This window comes from Sporisorium graminicola, chromosome SGRAM_1 (assembly GCF_005498985.1).
Source record: "Sporisorium graminicola strain CBS 10092 chromosome SGRAM_1, whole genome shotgun sequence".
NCBI lineage: Eukaryota > Fungi > Basidiomycota > Ustilaginomycetes > Ustilaginales > Ustilaginaceae > Sporisorium > Sporisorium graminicola.
This window is the reverse complement of record NC_043719.1, coordinates 1,912,617-1,929,628: the sequence shown is the minus strand read 5'-3', so window position 1 is coordinate 1,929,628 and position 17,012 is coordinate 1,912,617. Positions and strand designations below refer to the sequence as shown.

Here is a 17,012-nt window from a genome sequence, read left to right as displayed (position 1 = left end):
GAGAGGATGGATCAAGTCTGCTCAGTCGCAAAGCGCGTCGTGCCGAATCGGCGTCTCGAACGTCAATCTACATTTATTATAGAGAAAATTCCGTTCCTCTGGTTGCGCTGCCATCAGTTTTGGCGATCCCGATTTTTATTTTCCAGACAAGCGTGTGTTTTGAAAGAGAGAAAGTGTGCTTGTTGTCTTTCTCACCCTGTCTCGCCCTCCCTCTCCGGTTTGTCGTGAAATCGGCTCGTCCCTGCCACGCGACCAGTTGCATCCTTTTTGTACCCTTTCCTCCCCATTCGTCAACGTGACAGTGCCAAAGACCTTTATAGGTGATAACTGGCTCGTATGTTTCGAGCCAGCAAAGAGAAGCCGAGTGATAGATGACCACTGATCTCATTGAGACGCGTGAAGCAGAAGCAAGTTGCACGCTCGTCCTCGAAGTACGATCTGAGAGCGTCAGGCAAACGCTATCGTATTCCGCCTTCAAAGCGGCCCCGCATCCTCGATGTCCTTCAGCACGCTCGTGGGTATCGGAGTATTTGAGTTGCGCTTCATATCGAGGCAGCAACATGGCATAGCCGGAGACGAGTCGCATGTGCAACCTCCTCAGCCGATCAGCAACATGTTGATGGCCGGGACAACATTTCGCGACCCCATTTTCGGCTCCCCATTTCCAGCTGGGGAGAGAAACCCAAACAAAGCGGCCATATTTGTGTGGGTCAGTGCGAGGTCTATTTCTACTCTCGAATTGGCCGAAGCGACCCCGAAAGGGCAGAGAGAAAAAAATTGGAAGAAAAATAGGAGGTCTCCAAAGGGGCATTTGGCAGAGGAGGCAGCCTTCCAACGCGCCAAAACGAGGCTTGCGACAGCACAGCGCGGAATTCCTGTTTTCATCACATGGGTGACAGCGAAAGTTTAGCTCAACAGGGTCCTCGTCGCCTTTCTAAAGTCACACTTTTCTTTCATATCACATCACACGCACCTCTCCGAGTTGTCGACGTCAAAGATGTCTTTCTCCCATCACCAATCACCATCGCAACCCTTCCCACGGCAGACGTCGGAGGCCATAAAAACATCGGATACTCCGACCCAGGACCTTGCCTCGTGGGTCAGCCAGGTGCGTCAACGCAACTCGTCATCCGCCGCCTCATCTAGTCTTGCACAGACAAGCTCGCAGTCCCACGACGCGACGGAATCTTCAGCTTCGGAGCTCGAGCTCGAGTTCCAGAGACAACGGCTCGAACGGCAGCAACGGAGAGACCGCCTGTCGGTTTCAGGCATCCGTGGCATCTCGTCTTCCAACCCGAACTCGCCTCTCGCCACGCCTTCGCTCGAAAGCCCACCGTCGGCAGCAGCAGGCTACAGCGCATCCACCATGGCGCCTCCTGACGCTTCTGTGCAGTCGCCATTGCTCGGATCGTCGCCGACAAAGGCATCAGGTGTGACGGGAATCAAGAGGGCCAACTCGCTGCTCGCTCGCTACGGTGGACAATACGGTCCCACGGGTGTAGCTGCTGGGCCCAACGGTCCGAGCGACTCTCCCGTCTCGCTTGCCAACTTCATGGGAGGCAGAGCTGCAGGTCCACGTCTGGGCAAGCTCTCCGGAGATGGCAAAAGCGCACCTCCTGAGGCGGATCTCATTCACGAAAGTCGACGTGTCCCTCTACCTGGAATGGCACCCAATTCGGGACGCTCGCTGGCCAGCTTCCTCGAAGAGCGAGCCGATGCTACCGGCCAATGTCGGACGACAGGTAGCTCCCCTGCTTCGCCCGTAAAGGACAGCGTGCTGGCAACCTCTCCGAGCAAGTCAAGCAGCCCAGCCAAGTACTCATTCACTTCTGCTGAAATGGGACGACCATCCAACAATGTCGGTTCGACGGGCACCTTTACAAAACCAGCACCTCCGTCGCCCAAGAAGGCATATTTGAACCTCATCGAAAAGCAAAGTGCCACCCCCGCCCCGACGAGCAGCGCGCCTTCCTCGCCCGCTATCCCTCGAGCTTCAAGCCCCTCCAAATTCAACAGGTTCGCTGCTGGAGCCGAAAGCACCACGACCTCTCCTTTGCTCGGTAGACCCGCTTCTCCCGCCAAAAGCACGTCCGCGGCTTCTTCTCTGCCCACCGACACTGCCAGCAGCTTGGTATCTCGACCGCTGCCCATCCCTAATGCCCAGTCCAAGTCCTACTCGTCCTCCCACTCACCAGAGCGCAAAGATGCTGCCACCAGCCCTTTCAAGCCAGAAGACATTCAAGTTACACCTGCCGTTGCAGCCTTCCAGGGTCAGTCAAAGCCCGAGATCGGTCTGGGCAAAGGGTGGAGCCGATCAGCTGAGCCAGCGGACGCTCCAGCTTCGCAAGCTTCGAGCCGAGCGACGAGCCTTGCAACTAGCGAGCTAACAGGTGCTGATCGCATGCCGACTGCATCCTTGTCCCGACTCAGCGCCAAAAAGATGGTCGGCCAGCGTATCAAAGAAGCTCAGATGCGTGATGTCAGCGCTCAAAAGGAGGCCGATTCGATGCCAGTCGGCTCCGCTGGACGCAGCGTCCCTTCCAGTCCCGCCGTGCGCGATCGTTGGCCACCCGCTATCCAGACTAATGCCTCTCCTGTACGTTCAGGCTCCGACGAACGCAAGGGCGGCGCTCCCTGGTCGCCAACCAAGTACGGTAATGCGCTTCCCGGTCTCGCCGGCCGTTCGCCCACAAAAGAGACGGGCTCGATCCCCTGGCAGAGTTCGTCGCCAAAGAAAGCTGAGATCGTCGCCGAACCACGAGCAGAACCAATTCGATTGCCTGGCATGGGAAGCAGTGTCAGCCCCTTCGCTCGCTTTGCGGAGAACAGGTCGCGCACAGAGGAGGCCATCGTCGTCTCCGACTCTGCTGTCAACGCCAGCCCAACGTCCAACACGGAACAGGTTCTGACTTCTCTCACCAAAGCAAGGGCCAAAGGCCCTGTCCGAAAGGCTGCAACTGCCGATGCCAGGCTCGCCCCTTCGTCAGCCAGCAGCTCCGCTCAAACTGCTCCTGCATCGATGACTCCCCCTGCGCACCAAACCGAAGATAAGTCGTCGAGCGCCGCGCCATCCAAGCCTCCTCGCCGGACCACGGGCAAACGAATTCACGTCCTCGTCTCGGGATCCGGCTCCAACCTGCAATCATTGATCGATGCTACCCTCCTCGACCCTCCTGCTGGCATCCCGGTCATCGACAACGCGCAGATCACGTTCGTCTTGTCAAACCGCAAAGCGGCTTACGGCCTCACTCGCGCGGCCGAGTCGAACCCGCCAATCCCCACCAAGGTGCTTGCGCTCAAGACGTGGCAGAACCGGAACCCAGGGGGAACGCGGGAGGAGTACGACAGAGTGCTTGCTCGCGCTGTGCTCGATGGCCCTCATCCGGAAGGAACCGGCACCCCGCCCGACCTCATCGTTCTGGCAGGGTTCATGCACATTGTCTCGGAGCCATTCCTCCACGCTTTGGGTCACAAGACGAGTCTGCCTGCCAACGCGCCAACGATTGGAACACGACCGTCCAAGGCGGTGCCCATCATCAATCTCCACCCTGCGCTTCCCAAGGCCTTCGATGGTGCCAACGCGATTCCGCGCGCTTTTGAGGCGTTCAAGCAAGGTTTGACGGACAAGACGGGATGCATGGTTCACGAGGTGGTTGCCGACGTCGACCGCGGTCGCCCTATCATCGTACGCGAGGTGCCTATCCTTCCCAGCTATGACCTGGAACAACTCGAGCAAGCTATCCACAAGGTGGAGCACGTCATCATTGTGCAGGCTGCTGACCTCGTTCTCAAGGGCCATTTAGACAAGCTTGATCGACAAGAGGCTGAGAGCCAGAAGACCAAGAACTCCACGCCTACACAGGCGATCAAAGGTTCGCCCCTCGACCTTGTACAGCTCGACAACTCGGATGGCGATGTGTCTGCCTCAGCGACTGACATCGTGCGCGATGCACGCATCTCCTTGAACAAGCTTCCTAGCGCTCATAAATCCGGCTCTCCTTCCTCTACATCTAGCAAGACCATCTCTTTCGAAGTTCACGCCATCCACGCAGATGGTTTCGTCGAGTCGATCGAGCTGTCTGGCGACCAGACGTTCCAGCGCGGCGAGCAATTGCGACGCGAGCAGATCCTGTACGATGACGAGACGCTCGCTATCGTCAGGAAGTCTAAGAACGAGAGTGGCGTTACGGAGACCAAGCTCTGGGTGCGAACAGGACACTCATCTGCTCTGCATCCGTTTGAACTTGGTCCTTACTCCACGTCATGCGCAGAGGGACGCAAGGTCGCTGAGCTTGCGCAGAAGTACTCTACTCGGCCAGATGTGGTCCCAGCGGGATGCGAGTCTTCCGAGTTGATCGCAGCGCTGTCAGGAACGTGGGCGATCAGCCGCCAAGGCTCACGTAAGCGCTTTGACGGTGCAGCGACGTCCTTGTATCGCGTCCGTCGAGCTCTTGGTTCCGCGACTGATCAAGAACAACGCTTTGCGATCCTGCAGGTCGAGCCTCGCACCTCGAACCTCTGCTCGGGCGACAGCTTTGTTTCGTCCGCTCACTCGGCAGTCCGTGTTTGGCACGGACGGGGCTCGTCGACTTCGGTTCGCGCTGCTGCCGTACGTTTCGCTCAGGCGCTGGCTAAGTCTTCTTCGTCCGTTGCACGCTCTGCGTTGGACGTTGTTGAAGTGGAGGAAGGCGCTGAAGACAGTTCTTTCCAGAAGGTTTTTGACAGGGCGGAGGCATATGCTAGCGCCTGGTCGCATCGTCATCACGACCTCTCAGTCTCTGACGACTCGAGTCTGCTGGACGTCGAACTGCAAGGACGCGAGCTGCGCCTCGTTCCCTTGAACGACAAGGGCTACTATGGAGCGCACGACTTACTTCTTCCCACACGAAGCAGCAAGATCTCGATCTTGAACCTGCGCGATCGGGAGCTCTATATCATCGTTGGCAAAGACGCACGCGCCGATCGACTCAAGTTGGCATGCGCCATCCGTGCGGCAGAGCAGATTGCGGGGCAATTGCAGCAAAAGCTGCGAGCCTCCGTGTCTGGCATTGCCACAATCGTACCGCGTCCTGCGGTGCATGTAGTCGTGCTGCCGTCGAGGCTTCCGAGCGAGGTGCGTGCCGCTTCGCGCGTGTGGTCTGACGAAGTGGTCGAATATCTGCAGGGCGATGCTGCTTCGCGCATGAACGTGCACTCGAGCACCAGCGCGCTGGAACAGCTGGCCAAGCGAAGTTGGCCGCGATGGGCGCTGCTCGATGCCGATTACCTGCCGGTGGGGGTCGGTCCAGACGACGTGCAAAAGGCCCTCGCTTGAACCGGGATTTCCTTTTTCTCACGACCCACTCACTCACTACATTTGTCACCCTGCTGAACCTAAAATGATCATTCACATTATCGCTTCTACGATCGCGTCCTATACGCATCGGCTACTACTCGCCTTGTTCTTCGCCTTGTGGATATTGGCTCATCAGTCGTGAGAGACGTAACTCCCTTTATGGCCCTCGTTTTGAAGCTTCAAGGACCGGTGGTGCTTGGCGGCTACGCACCTTCCAGGGCTCAATGAACGTTCAGCGGGTGTGTGGAATGCAATCAAACCAGAGCCGCGTTGCAGAGAGCGTTTGCTTGTCGTGCCGCGGCAGTCGATCGTATACTTTGTTTTGCGACCAAGCAATTGTGCAGGTAGACAAGCCATTTCGCCACGGTTGTCCTTCCATTGCAAACCACGTTCCCCGTCCATTTTGCAATGCCGTCGACCGCTAGAACTGGAGGCGAAAGGCCTTTCGTGCTTGCGTTGATGCGCGCCGAGTTTTTCCGGCTCGCAGCGTTTCTAACTCCGCATTTGCCGCCCACAGCAGCTCGCGTCGAAAGCGAGTTGGGTGCAGCCCTCCATCGTCTGAAAGTCTTGCCGCGCTGCACAGCCCAGCATCGGCGTCCGAGGCCATCTGTTCTACTGTGAGAGAGCAGCACGACGATGTCAGCAAGGGAGTAGAGCTTGGATAGCCCCCCCTCTTGACTTGCAGGGGACGGAGAGCGTTGGATTCGAGAAGCTCGACGAACGACCAGGCAAGGCGCAGGAAAAGGACGAGAAGGCCATGCGTTCGGGATCGGGAACTTCATTGGATGCCAAGCTATGTCTCTGGATACGGCAAGTGAGCCATATTTTTCTCCGAGGCAACACCTGTGAAGAAAACTTGAAGTCGGCGACTCGCATTCAAAGAGGCGGCAACCACCAGCAACGTCAACTTTACCCGAGCGACTAAGTTGCTGTATGAGCCGGCTAAGCGAAGCAATGTATGCAGGAGCATCTGTTTTTCTCCGCCGCTTCCCGAACTCGGATCGAGCTCGTCCTAGGAACTTCTGACCTGACGAATCTTTCGGTCCCCGTGAGCCAGAGGGGGAGGGACGAGCCAGAGTGATCATGCCTTGGGAGCGTCTTCGCTTGTGGTGGCGGCCGAGTAGAAATCCTGACCAAATCGAGCTTCGGATTCCGAATGCTTTTTGAGTTACTAATGCTTTTGAGTTACTTATTCTCGTCCAATTCCCGCTCAGCGCCGCCGCGCTTGCCCTTCTCGCAAATCCCGCTGCAGGTTCAAGCCGATCCGTTGTGCACCTTTTGCTCCGCTGGTACGGAAATATCTAAAGACTTTCTTAACCTCGCCTTGGCGTGGCCGATCTGCCCATTGCTTGAGGAGTCCGATCCGGAGAGCTCGACCGGCACTTCGTAGAGCCCTTCTCTTTGTTTGGATAGGCGGTCCAGGAGCTAGATAGCTGGCTTCCAGCTTAAAATGTTGAACTGAAGCCTGCCCGCGAGGAAGGGGTTGGTAGCCACACTTGACATCTGGAGCGTCGGGCTGCACAGCTTTGCTGTCGTGTGATATGCCGAGGGCGCCCGAGGTGAGACATGGCCCATCGATAAATCATGACACGAATTCTGGTGACTCCGTTCGACGCCAAGGTGGAGAGCTGGGTGTTGCGGTCGGGCTTTGACCCGAAAAGCACGAGTGCAGAAATTTGACAATCATGCAGACCCAACGCGAGTGTAAGTCAATTTACTGCACAGGAGCAGCAGCCGAGGAGAGGGCTCCACAAGAATGCAAGGGTCAAAGACCCTGTCTAGTGCTCTAGCCTATTGCTTCCCCGCCTGGGGTCCAGTGAATCGCTCCGTTTCACTTTCTTCTCGTGCCGCCGTAGCCCCGACCGCCGTACCTTTTCTCCGTCCTTCGTCATCTGTGGGTGCGTTGTCGATTACATTGGTTCCTTCGACCTCGCATCGCAGCGCACCGTTTTCGTCCGGCTTACATCGACCCTCTCCACCTTCCACATCGCAGTTCTCCTGGTCGACAGCAGCGCCACTTCTGCCACGATCCGCTAGCAAGACCGCAAGTGTAAAATCGCCCACTTTGGTCGAGTATACTGTTCTGTCAGCCGCCGGGCTTCCAGCTTCATTCCAATCAACTCTACGTAACAGCAGCGTAGCGCCATCGCCACATCATCGCCTTCGTCGTTGCATTCCTCTCTTTAAGCCTCTTCATCCTTTCTCTTTCATCACCCCGGTCTTTCTCGCCTTTGTCGCTCGCATTAGAGGTCGCAAATTACTCACTTGCCGTCTCGATCGACAAGTAGCCACAAGCTTGGGGGTCAAGCTCCATCTTCCGCGCCCATTCAGGCTCAGCGCCCCAGTCATTTGGCTTTGGGGCCTCTACACCGCCAATTCTCTCTGTTTCGAACGACGATTGGAGATGGACTTGATCCGTCCTATCGAGGACAAGGTCAAGGCCGCAAGATCCGGCTCACGCCTTCAGAATCGTGCGTGCGATCAATGCCGGCGTTCAAAGAGGAGATGTGATCTCGCCAAGGCTGGCGCTGACGGATTGCCCCTTCAGCATGACGGCCCTTGCAAGCTCTGCGTGCGCAAGAACCTGCAATGCACCACGCACTGGAGCGCGTTGCAACAGTCGGTCAGCTCGAGCAGAAAGGAGCTTCGCCACATCTCGCAGACCTCGGTCAGCTACACCGCTCTTCAAGACCAGCTCTCCTCCCACCACTACCTCCCCGCCGGCCTCTCGACGTCATCCAAGAGCATGAGTGACAGCATCGACGGTCTCTACATCTCCACCAACCAGCTCTTCACCTACGTTACAGCTTGGGAATGGATCTGGCAGCACTTTCTCGGATCCAGTGCGGTACCGGCCGGCGTCGGTCTGGATGCGGCCGTCCACCCACGTCGTGGTCTTCTCAGCACTAAGGCTGCAAGTGCATGGGACAGCATGATGGCGATCAACACTGTACAGCACATCTCTCCCAACTTCTTCTACAGCACGTTTGTCTGCGACGAGGCGTATCGACCCCACGGCCGCTTTAAGCGCATTCCGCATAGAGCCGAGGAAATATCGATGCAAGCGCTTCAGTACGCCATCGTTGCCTATGCCAGTCAGTATGGCTCGCAGAATCCAGGTGAATGGCGCGGCGACGAGAGTGACCGTTTCCGGAGGCAGAAAGACACACAGATTGCCGAAGCCGCTTGGATGCGTGCGCGCGACTTTCTCATGGCCAACTCGTCCGTGGCGACCTTTCGAATGGCGTACGCTCTCCACCTCTTCAGCAACACGTGTCCGCCACTGCGCAGTCAGAAGGCCAACTTGGATGTCGTGCAAGACACCATCTACATCTTGCAGACCGGTCTCCGCATGATGGACGACCTGGCAACCGACTTGCTGCGCCAGCAAGAAGAGGATCTGTTCGCACTTGGATTTCATAACACTGACGGCGCCCAGATGAGCGACGACACTTTACTAATCTCAGATCCCGGCTATCGTGCGCGCGTCGATCGAGCACTTGCCCTCAAGGACGTGGCCGAGAATCTCCTGTGGTACTCGGCCATCTGCGACGCTGCTACTACCGGTGGCTATGGTATGCCCCCCATCGCCCGAAGCAGTACACGTGACCGAGTTGATATCGATGCGATGCAGCTGTCAGCTGCTTTGCCTGCTGTTTCCATATCGGCGCCGAGACAGGCGGACCATCACGCTGCTGGCTTCACCTCCAGTGTCGATTCGATGGGGTCGGCGGCAGAAGCAAGCTTGCCTTATGGTGCCAGCAGCTTTAGCTCGATTCCCAACGTCTCTCCTAATCCGAACACGGATTCGAACAGGATGGCGAACGTGGATACAACAGCGGCAAGATTTGGCGATCCAACCATGCTGAGACTCGAGTCCAACTTCATGGTGCCGACTGCTATGAATGGAGATCTGAGTTCGTTGACCCGAGATTGGTCACAACGAGGAGATCCGTCGGTGCTGAACAGAAATCCTATGGCTGTCCCGGCGAACCAATTACCCTTGTCCAGCCCGCCAACTTCGGATGCGATGCAATCTTGGAATCTGGTTGCACACCGGGCGCTGCACGTCTCGAAGCGTGTCCCGTATGCTATGGCAGCATTTAGCCAGGCGCCGGGCGATCCTATTCGAGTCAAGGAGCTGCTCAGCCTCTGCCAGACCGGCGCAGCTACGCAGATCATGATCTGGCAACGCAACGGCAACTTCCGAGCGTGTCTGGACAACCCACGAGCTACAGCTGCCGAACTCTCGGAACACTTTCGACGAACTTGGACCATGATCCTGTTTGTGCAGCAGGTCTTCCAGCCTCTGCTGGACCTTGATCCGCATCTTTACGCGCACATGCCTGCTTCAGCGCAGTCGATGATCACCCACCTGATCAACCAAGTTGGAATGGGATCGCTGATCTTTTTGGAGCTGTGCAGTGTGCTCGAAGGCATGCCGTGGATGCAAGGCTCCAAGGACACTTCGTGGCTCAGGGTTTCGAGCATGCTTCGAGCTGAGCTAGATCAATCACGAGATCTGCGCAACGCGGTTCGTCGCAGGAGCGCGCTTCGCATCGGCAGGTCGCATGATATGGTGGACCAGCAAGTGAAGAGGACCTTGAGCAATACAGGGTCGCCACCGCGTCAAAGGTTCACCAGCAAACATACATCACCGGGTGGATCGGGTCGCAATAGCCATCGTGGAAGTGACGCTGGTTTCAGCGAATCATCCGAAATGCCTGACCTGTCTCGCATCGATGTAGCCTTGCCGCAAGACGACATGATCGTGCCTGCGATGCAGATCCACAGCAGCCGTCACCCGGTGCCGACGCATCTCGCCGCCATCCTGCACATCTCGTTTTGCGCGCTCGTGCCAGACGCGCTGCAAGAAATCGGCCAGCATGGCGCTGCATCACCCAACACTCTGGATGCTCTCGACGCGGATCTGCGAGGATTGCAGGGGATCCTCGACAGCGTGCTGAGCTTTGGACCGGGCTTCCACCGCGAGCCGAGCTTGGAGACCGTGTTCTCGACCAGGAACTGGCTTGCTCCTGAACGTCAGCCGCTCGTCCTCGCAATGCGTTGATCCCGTCATCTCTTTGAGCCTGCCCTCATCGGTCCTGCTTGGATGTTGCCACTGTGCTGCAAAGCGGATACCGCCTCTCAAGACCGCGTCACAGTCGATCCTCCTCCTTTCCAAACCAAATGTGTAATTGTAACACTTTCCCTATAATCACAATTGAGTTACGGCCTTGGTGCTCGTGAACCGCCGATTGGAGCGAGATACAGTGGATAGGCAAAGCCCCACCCGATCGCGGACAAGTATGAATCTGGTCAGGTGGTGTGTGTGAAGCTGTGCGTGACGACGTAAGTTGCGCTAGGCGAGATAATCCCCGGAAGGACGGAGAAGCGCAATCACTCGAAACGAGAAGAAACTTACCAATCGAAGCGTCACTGACAGCTTTGACAGCCGTTGTCACTGTCGATGGTATCGCCGCCGTGTGCCTGAGGATCACTTCGAGATATCGTGCTGTTTGAACAAGGCGAAGTATGACCCGACGGAAGCAAACTCTCCATACCTTCCTCCTGTCGCTACGCTAGCTTCCGGCACGCATGTCAAGCTCAGATAGCTTCTTCCAAAAGTGGCGTGAGACTCGGATCTGTGATCGGCATTGCCGACACGTTTCGGGAGAGCGTGGGACAAGCCGCGCCTTGCCAACTAGAAGAACATTCGACCAAGAATTGCAACAATGATCATCGGTTGCTCCGACCAGCTCTCTTACATCTCCTGGGTCCTTCATCGTCACAAACTTTGTCCCTCTAGATTATCTTTTGGTGGTCGGATTAACCTTTTCGAAGACAGGACCACGAGAAGCCTATTCTCCTGGACAGCGTCGGAGTCACCGAAGCAGCAACCAGACTAAGGCTCGGGCTCTGTTTGTTCGGTTCTCATCACTCTTAGCAGGTGGAAGCGATCTTCTTGAAGATTCTCACGCTCGGTTTCTTCAGAATCCGAGGTTGCGAATCGACACCCTCGCCACATGATGACAACCAATCCGCGATGAAACCGCAAGAACTTACCTCGAGCAACATGGCCACCGTGCTTTCTCAGAGAAAATCACTTCGCCAAAGCACGTCAGAGTCAGATGACCTCGAGACTGCTAGAGAAGAGCAACAGAAGGCAAAGCTCCAACGTCACACGTTCCGACGGAAGCACTGGTCACGCTGAAGAGATCCATAACGACCTTCCTGCAGCAAGGTGCCTTCAGATCAGATGGAGATACTGTGAGGCCACACGCAGTAGAGAAGACTGCCACAGCAGCTGATCGGCAGTGCCTATTGATACCATACCGTGGATTCAACCCTGTTTCAGCCTCTTTGCCTCTGCTCTCGCAGGACTGAACAGTGGCCTTCGACTCTCAGCACCAGCTCACGCCAGAGATAAAAGGAGGCTCAGCGAAACCGTCAGCCTTTTCTTTCCCCAACTTTCTCGCCAGCACTCAAGAGCTTCTTACTCACAACGCCGTCACTGTCTCGAACTCACAACCATCGACTCATCCTCACCAAATAGACAGCAACTTTCGTTATGAAGTTCCAATCTTTGGTCGCTTTCATCGTGCTCGCGGCTGGTCTCGGTGCTCACGCTGCACCCGCTTCTTTCGATGGCACCTCTGGTGACAGCCTTGTCGCTCGAAACTGGGCACTTCGTTCGAGCGTCTCTCTATTTGGCCGCGACAGCGGGTATGATGAAAAGACAGGGGAGGGAAACGGCGTCGAGCAGAAGAAGGGCGTAGACGAGAAGAAGGGCAGCGAAGAGAAGAAAGGAGCAGAAGAAAAGGGAGGCAAGGAGAAGGAGGGTGGTGGTGAGAAGAAGGGTGGCGAAGAAGAGAAAGGCGGCGAGGAGAAAAAGGGTGTGGACAAGAAGAAGGCTGGGGAGACGAAGAAGAGCGGAGAAGAGAAGAAAGGGGTTGTAGAAGAGGAGGGTGAGAAGAAGCAGGGACACGAAGGCGAAGAGAAGAAAGGTGGCGAAGAGAAGGGCGGTGAGGAGAAGAAAGGAGGTGAGGAGGAGAAAGGAGGTGAGGAGAAGGAGGGAAGCAAAGAGAAGAAGGGAGGCGTGGAGAAGAAGGGCGGAAAAGAGAAGGGTGGTGAGGAGAAGGAGGGAGGCGAGGAAAAGAAGGGTGGAGAAGACAAGAAGGGCGGCGAAGAGAAGGAAGGCGAAGAGAAGGGAGGCGAGGAGAAGGAAGGAGAGGAGAAGGAGGGCGGCGAAGAAGAGGCGAAGGGAGGTGAAGAGAAAAAGAGTGCCGAAGAGAAGAAGGGTGGCGAAGAGAATGGAGGCCAGGAGAAGAAGGGTGGGTTCAGGAAGAAGGGCGGTCACGGCGGCAAGGAGGGTGGGTTTGGCAAGAATTGGAGTCACCATGGTTACAAGAAGCACGGCTACGGAGGCGAAGACCAAAAGGGAGAGCACGGTTACCACGGCCATGGAAGCGACAAGAAGAAGGGTGGTCGGGGTCACCGTGGCCACTAGGCGGCTTCGATCGTCTTCGCCCGTCACTCTCTCTGCTACTGGCATCTCTCCAACAACACTACTGCCCGTCGGTGACATCTGAACGTTCATCGATCTTTATCTCAACCCACTTCTTTTTCTAAAAAAAACCTCTTCCTCTTGACGCTGCCTTGATGCAGTCTTTGGTTATCAATTTGATCTGTTTCTCTTCCAATCGCATTTGCACGTTCTGGCGTTGGTTCTACGCGACAGTTGAGAACAACTGAGCGTGTTCAAGTGTGCATTGCGATGAAGGCGGACAGTAGCACAAAAATTGACGGTGGCTTTCATCATGGTCCATTGATTCATACTGACAGACGTATCAGAGGTGAGAGAGGCGTTGAAATACTGTACAAAAAGGAATCTGAGCAGATAGGGCCAAGGAGCAGATCAGCCCTGCAAGATCGGCGGAACATGGTGCACCGTCCGAGTCCGCAGGTACACCCCTTGTCCAGATTTTCGATCAAGAAGGTGGAGAATCGCGCTTAACCTCTTTACCCCACCAGCTCTGAAAGGAGTTGGTGTCTGTCGCAGCGGACGGATCGGCCGCACGCGTAGAAGACGCATCTGTAGACTTGTTCGAGGATGGCTGAATCGCAATCTTGGTAGTTGGCTTTCCTGGCTCGAGCTGCGATGATGGATGGTTGGGTGAAGTCGAGCGCTGCCCCTGCTGTGTTTCGTACCAAGCTTTGGCTTGAGCTTGAGCAGCTTGGATACGCGTAATAGCATTCACAAGGGACGGCGTAGCAGGGAAAGAGGGTACCAAAGGCGACGTGGCCGGACTGCCTGAAGCGGAAAAGGATGGAGGAGGTGACATGGTGCCGGTGCGCTGAGCCGTCGGTCGCACATCAGCTGGCGCGGGATTATCGGAAGAGTTGGCAGTGGTGCCACTGAGACCGCTTGCTGTGGAACCGCTGCCACTTTTGCTGCTGTTGGTACGATAGCTTGGCGGTCTGGGCAAGAGTGTTGCCGCCGATTTGTCGAGCTTTACATCACCGCTTGCAGTGAGCGGCTTGAGTTGATCCGCGAGCTCATCAGCATCTGCCTTGGAGAGCAAACTCTTTGCAGAGACAGCCTTGCTGCTTGGACTGGACTTGCGAAGGCTCGAATCGCTGTCATAGTCTGTCGTGCCATCCGAGTCCGAATCTGCGAGATCGAGGCCCTTGTGACCTTTGTTCAAAGCGGCGAACTTGGCCGGCGCCTTGCGAGCCTTGGACGAGCGAGTACGGTGTGCATGCTGTCGAGCTTTCTGGCCAGGAAGGTCGGTCAGCGGGCTTTTCTCGAGATCGTTCGACGTCGAGACGTTGCCGTAGGAGGCTGGACCCCCGGAAGACGCGAATGCGCGGGACAGCTTCTGCCAGGCGTTCGGAGCAGGCTCGAACGATCCAGCCCTGTCATTCAAGTCGGTCGTGTCCTGGTTTTCGAGTCGTTGGGTGTAGGTGCCCAGGTAGTTGTTCCACTCCATATCCGGGTCTTCGGCGGCGTGCTTATGGAAGAGGAACTCAAAAACGAACCCTACCAACGTGCCCAAGACCGAGGCAGCAATGAAACCTTTGAAAACCGAAGAGCCCCACTTTTTAGTCGCACTCATCTCCGAGCTGGTATTGTCTCCCGCAAAGAGGAGCACCCAGAGTTCGATCCATGCATCCGAGCTCGCTCGCGAGGGAGCGAAAAGCGCGACTCCGTCGAGGAAGGTGACCATGCCGATGATCGAAGTGCAGATGTTGAGCATGTGGAAGTGGATCATGTTGCGCCTCGGGATGAGCAGCGGAGCAGTGATGAGGGCGGTGCAGACTGCGACAATGATAGCGCGAATGATGAGCGTGTGGATGCCGAACATCGCAGTAATGATGAGCGTCAGGGATGCTCCTGACAGCAGACCCGTAAATGTTCGAGCGAACAACGGCCAGTGGCCTGCAAGGAAAGCACCCAATAGACCAGGAAGGAGCCAGATGACGAAATACCAGGTGGAAGAGACTGATTTGATCTCGGCCACGCAAATGGACGCAGTGACGACAGAGGCGAGGAAGGAGAAGAAGAGGAATCCGACCACCGCACCGCCCACACCGCCCGCTAGCGGCGGTCCCGCAAAAAGCGGGCTAAGACGGCTAGCTTTTGTCACCTTTTCGTCGATCCTCTTTCGCTTGTTTCCAAGACTGCAACCCCAGAAGAACGATGCCCAGCCGAAGAAGAGCAAGAAAAGGCCAGAGACGATCCATGCTATGCAAAGGATGATGCTCATCCAGTACTGGTCGTGTATGAGGCCAGAGAGCGAAAACACCGGGGCGAGCCCGGGAGCAGTGCCTATGCTGGACATGGAATCTGCTGCCAGCACGCTGGCTGCAAAGTCTGCCGAAGGGCTACTTGTGACTGCGAGAATGTCAGAAGGTTGGGTAAACTTTTGCGACCAAGGGGTGTCTTGGTGGCTGACGACGTAGCTCTGAACCGCTTTGGCAATATCGGATGAATCGTGACCCTGATAGGACGCTGTACCGAGGCCAGACGATGAGGCTGTAATCTCTTTTGCAATGTCGGCCATCTTTTGCGAGTGTGTAGTGAGCGCGTTCGCTATCGCCTCGGAGTCATGGCCTTGGAAAGTGCTGTCTGGATCAAAGTCTCGAATGTAGAGGTTGGGGAGTGGGCGTCGGGGCACCATGGTGAACGGTGAAGGACGCCACGTTGCTGCCTGGGCAAGAGGTTCAAGCTGGCAGCGAGTAAGAGGGTGGCGAGCGTACGAGTGGAGGAATATGGATTAGAAAGATGGTGGTGATGGAAGAAAAGGGTAGACTCCAAGACCACGGAAGCAGTTGACAAACGGAACGACTTGGTCGGCTGCCCACGTCGCAATGCAGGGAGCAAAAGCACTGCAAGCTATAGCGACGCCCGGTTACAAGCTCAGTATCTACTGTTTGGCTCTGAAGTTTAGGGAAGCCTTACGTCTGAGATCCATGCACGCCCCATGGCGTGTGTTTTTTCGAATGCCGCTCAGGGGGAAGTACCACAATTATGGGTCCTAGCTTCCGACCTTACACTTCACGCCGCTTCACACTGCATCGATGAGGACGACTTCAGGGTATAGGGGCTGGTGAGAAAGAGGCAATCTGTGCAGTGCAAATGAGCCGAGCGGAGTGTGAGGAGGGAAAGTGAACTCTAAGTGTTGCAAGCTGCAGTGTTCGACAATCTTTGCTTAAAAAGGAAGGCTGCCTTGGACTCGGTTTGTTTAGGGGCCAAATGCAGATCCTGTCAAGAAATGCAATTCGTGCATTATCGCGATGTTACTCGATCGAGCCAACAATTGGTCCCGATCTTCCAGGGCTGCTCTAACAGGTAACAGGATGTTTTTTTTTCTCACGAGACTTAGGCAATGTTCGGTTCCTGGCAGCACACAGCGGCTTCTAAAACAACCCTTGAATCCCGGTATCTGATTCGTTGAGCTTGCTCGCCGCGTTCGCCGACGGTCGGCTAGAAGGGCATCGTGTTGGGTGCCTTACTGTTCTGGAGCTGCCCGAACTCATGCATTGCAGGTCCAACGTGATCCGAAGAGAGCATGTGCGCAACGTACGTTTGCTACTGAACTGCAGTGCATCGGGAATTTGCCGTCTCTTGCAGATTGAACCCTTTAGGTCAATGTGACTCCCACAACCCAGCGCAGCAGGCGACACTCAAAAATTACACCTTTCCAAGACGGGAATTGCAGCCTGGTTGATTGCCCCGCCAACCACGGTGATTGATGCACGTCCTCGAGATAAGTTCACGATTTCTTCTTCCTTCTGGCAGGACCGGGCCTTCCTCACCCTCAGCCTCTCCATTTCCATCTTCTCTACCTTCTTCGACTCGGTCAGCAACGATAATCTATCACGATCTTTCTTGTCTTTTCAGATATCTGACAGAACGAAGGCAAGCACGACTGGCTTGCAAGATCCAAACTACGTGGGCTCGAATCAAGGTTTCCGAACCACCTCTGGCACGACGAGCAATTCGGGCGATAAAAGGTTACCAGTCGCTGATCGACGCTCCAGCTCCCATTTTCAAAGATAAGCGCGACAGCGTCTGGAAGCTTGCGGATGGACCCGTACCTGACTTGCCTCTTGGGATCTTCAGAGAATCGAGCCTGCAAGGTCTGCTGGCTGTCGGAAACTGCGACGACTC

General features: G+C 56.0%; 4 protein-coding genes across 4 annotated transcripts; 3 read left to right on the top strand and 1 right to left on the bottom strand.

Annotated features, from left to right (window-relative positions):
- Positions 1 to 997: 997 nt before the first annotated feature.
- EX895_000697 (uncharacterized protein) lies at positions 998 to 3,978 on the top strand (the record flags this gene model as incomplete). Its single annotated transcript, XM_029881298.1, has 2 exons — positions 998 to 3,872; positions 3,971 to 3,978. The coding sequence occupies 2 exons, from the start codon at positions 998 to 1,000 to the stop codon at positions 3,976 to 3,978; spliced, it is 2,883 nt and encodes a 960-aa protein (XP_029742684.1).
- Positions 3,979 to 7,739: 3,761 nt separating this feature from the next.
- EX895_000696 (uncharacterized protein) lies at positions 7,740 to 10,406 on the top strand (the record flags this gene model as incomplete). Its single annotated transcript, XM_029881297.1, has 1 exon — positions 7,740 to 10,406. One exon carries the CDS (start codon positions 7,740 to 7,742, stop codon positions 10,404 to 10,406), a length of 2,667 nt encoding a protein of 888 aa, XP_029742683.1.
- Positions 10,407 to 11,906: 1,500 nt separating this feature from the next.
- Positions 11,907 to 12,845, top strand: EX895_000695 (uncharacterized protein; the record flags this gene model as incomplete). Its single annotated transcript, XM_029881296.1, has 1 exon — positions 11,907 to 12,845. The coding sequence occupies one exon, from the start codon at positions 11,907 to 11,909 to the stop codon at positions 12,843 to 12,845; it is 939 nt and encodes a 312-aa protein (XP_029742682.1).
- Positions 12,846 to 13,326: 481 nt separating this feature from the next.
- On the bottom strand, positions 13,327 to 15,519 carry EX895_000694 (uncharacterized protein; the record flags this gene model as incomplete). The annotated part of the gene is made up of 1 exon (XM_029881295.1): positions 13,327 to 15,519. One exon carries the CDS (start codon positions 15,517 to 15,519, stop codon positions 13,327 to 13,329), a length of 2,193 nt encoding a protein of 730 aa, XP_029742681.1.
- Between the last annotated feature and the right edge of the window lie 1,493 nt (positions 15,520 to 17,012).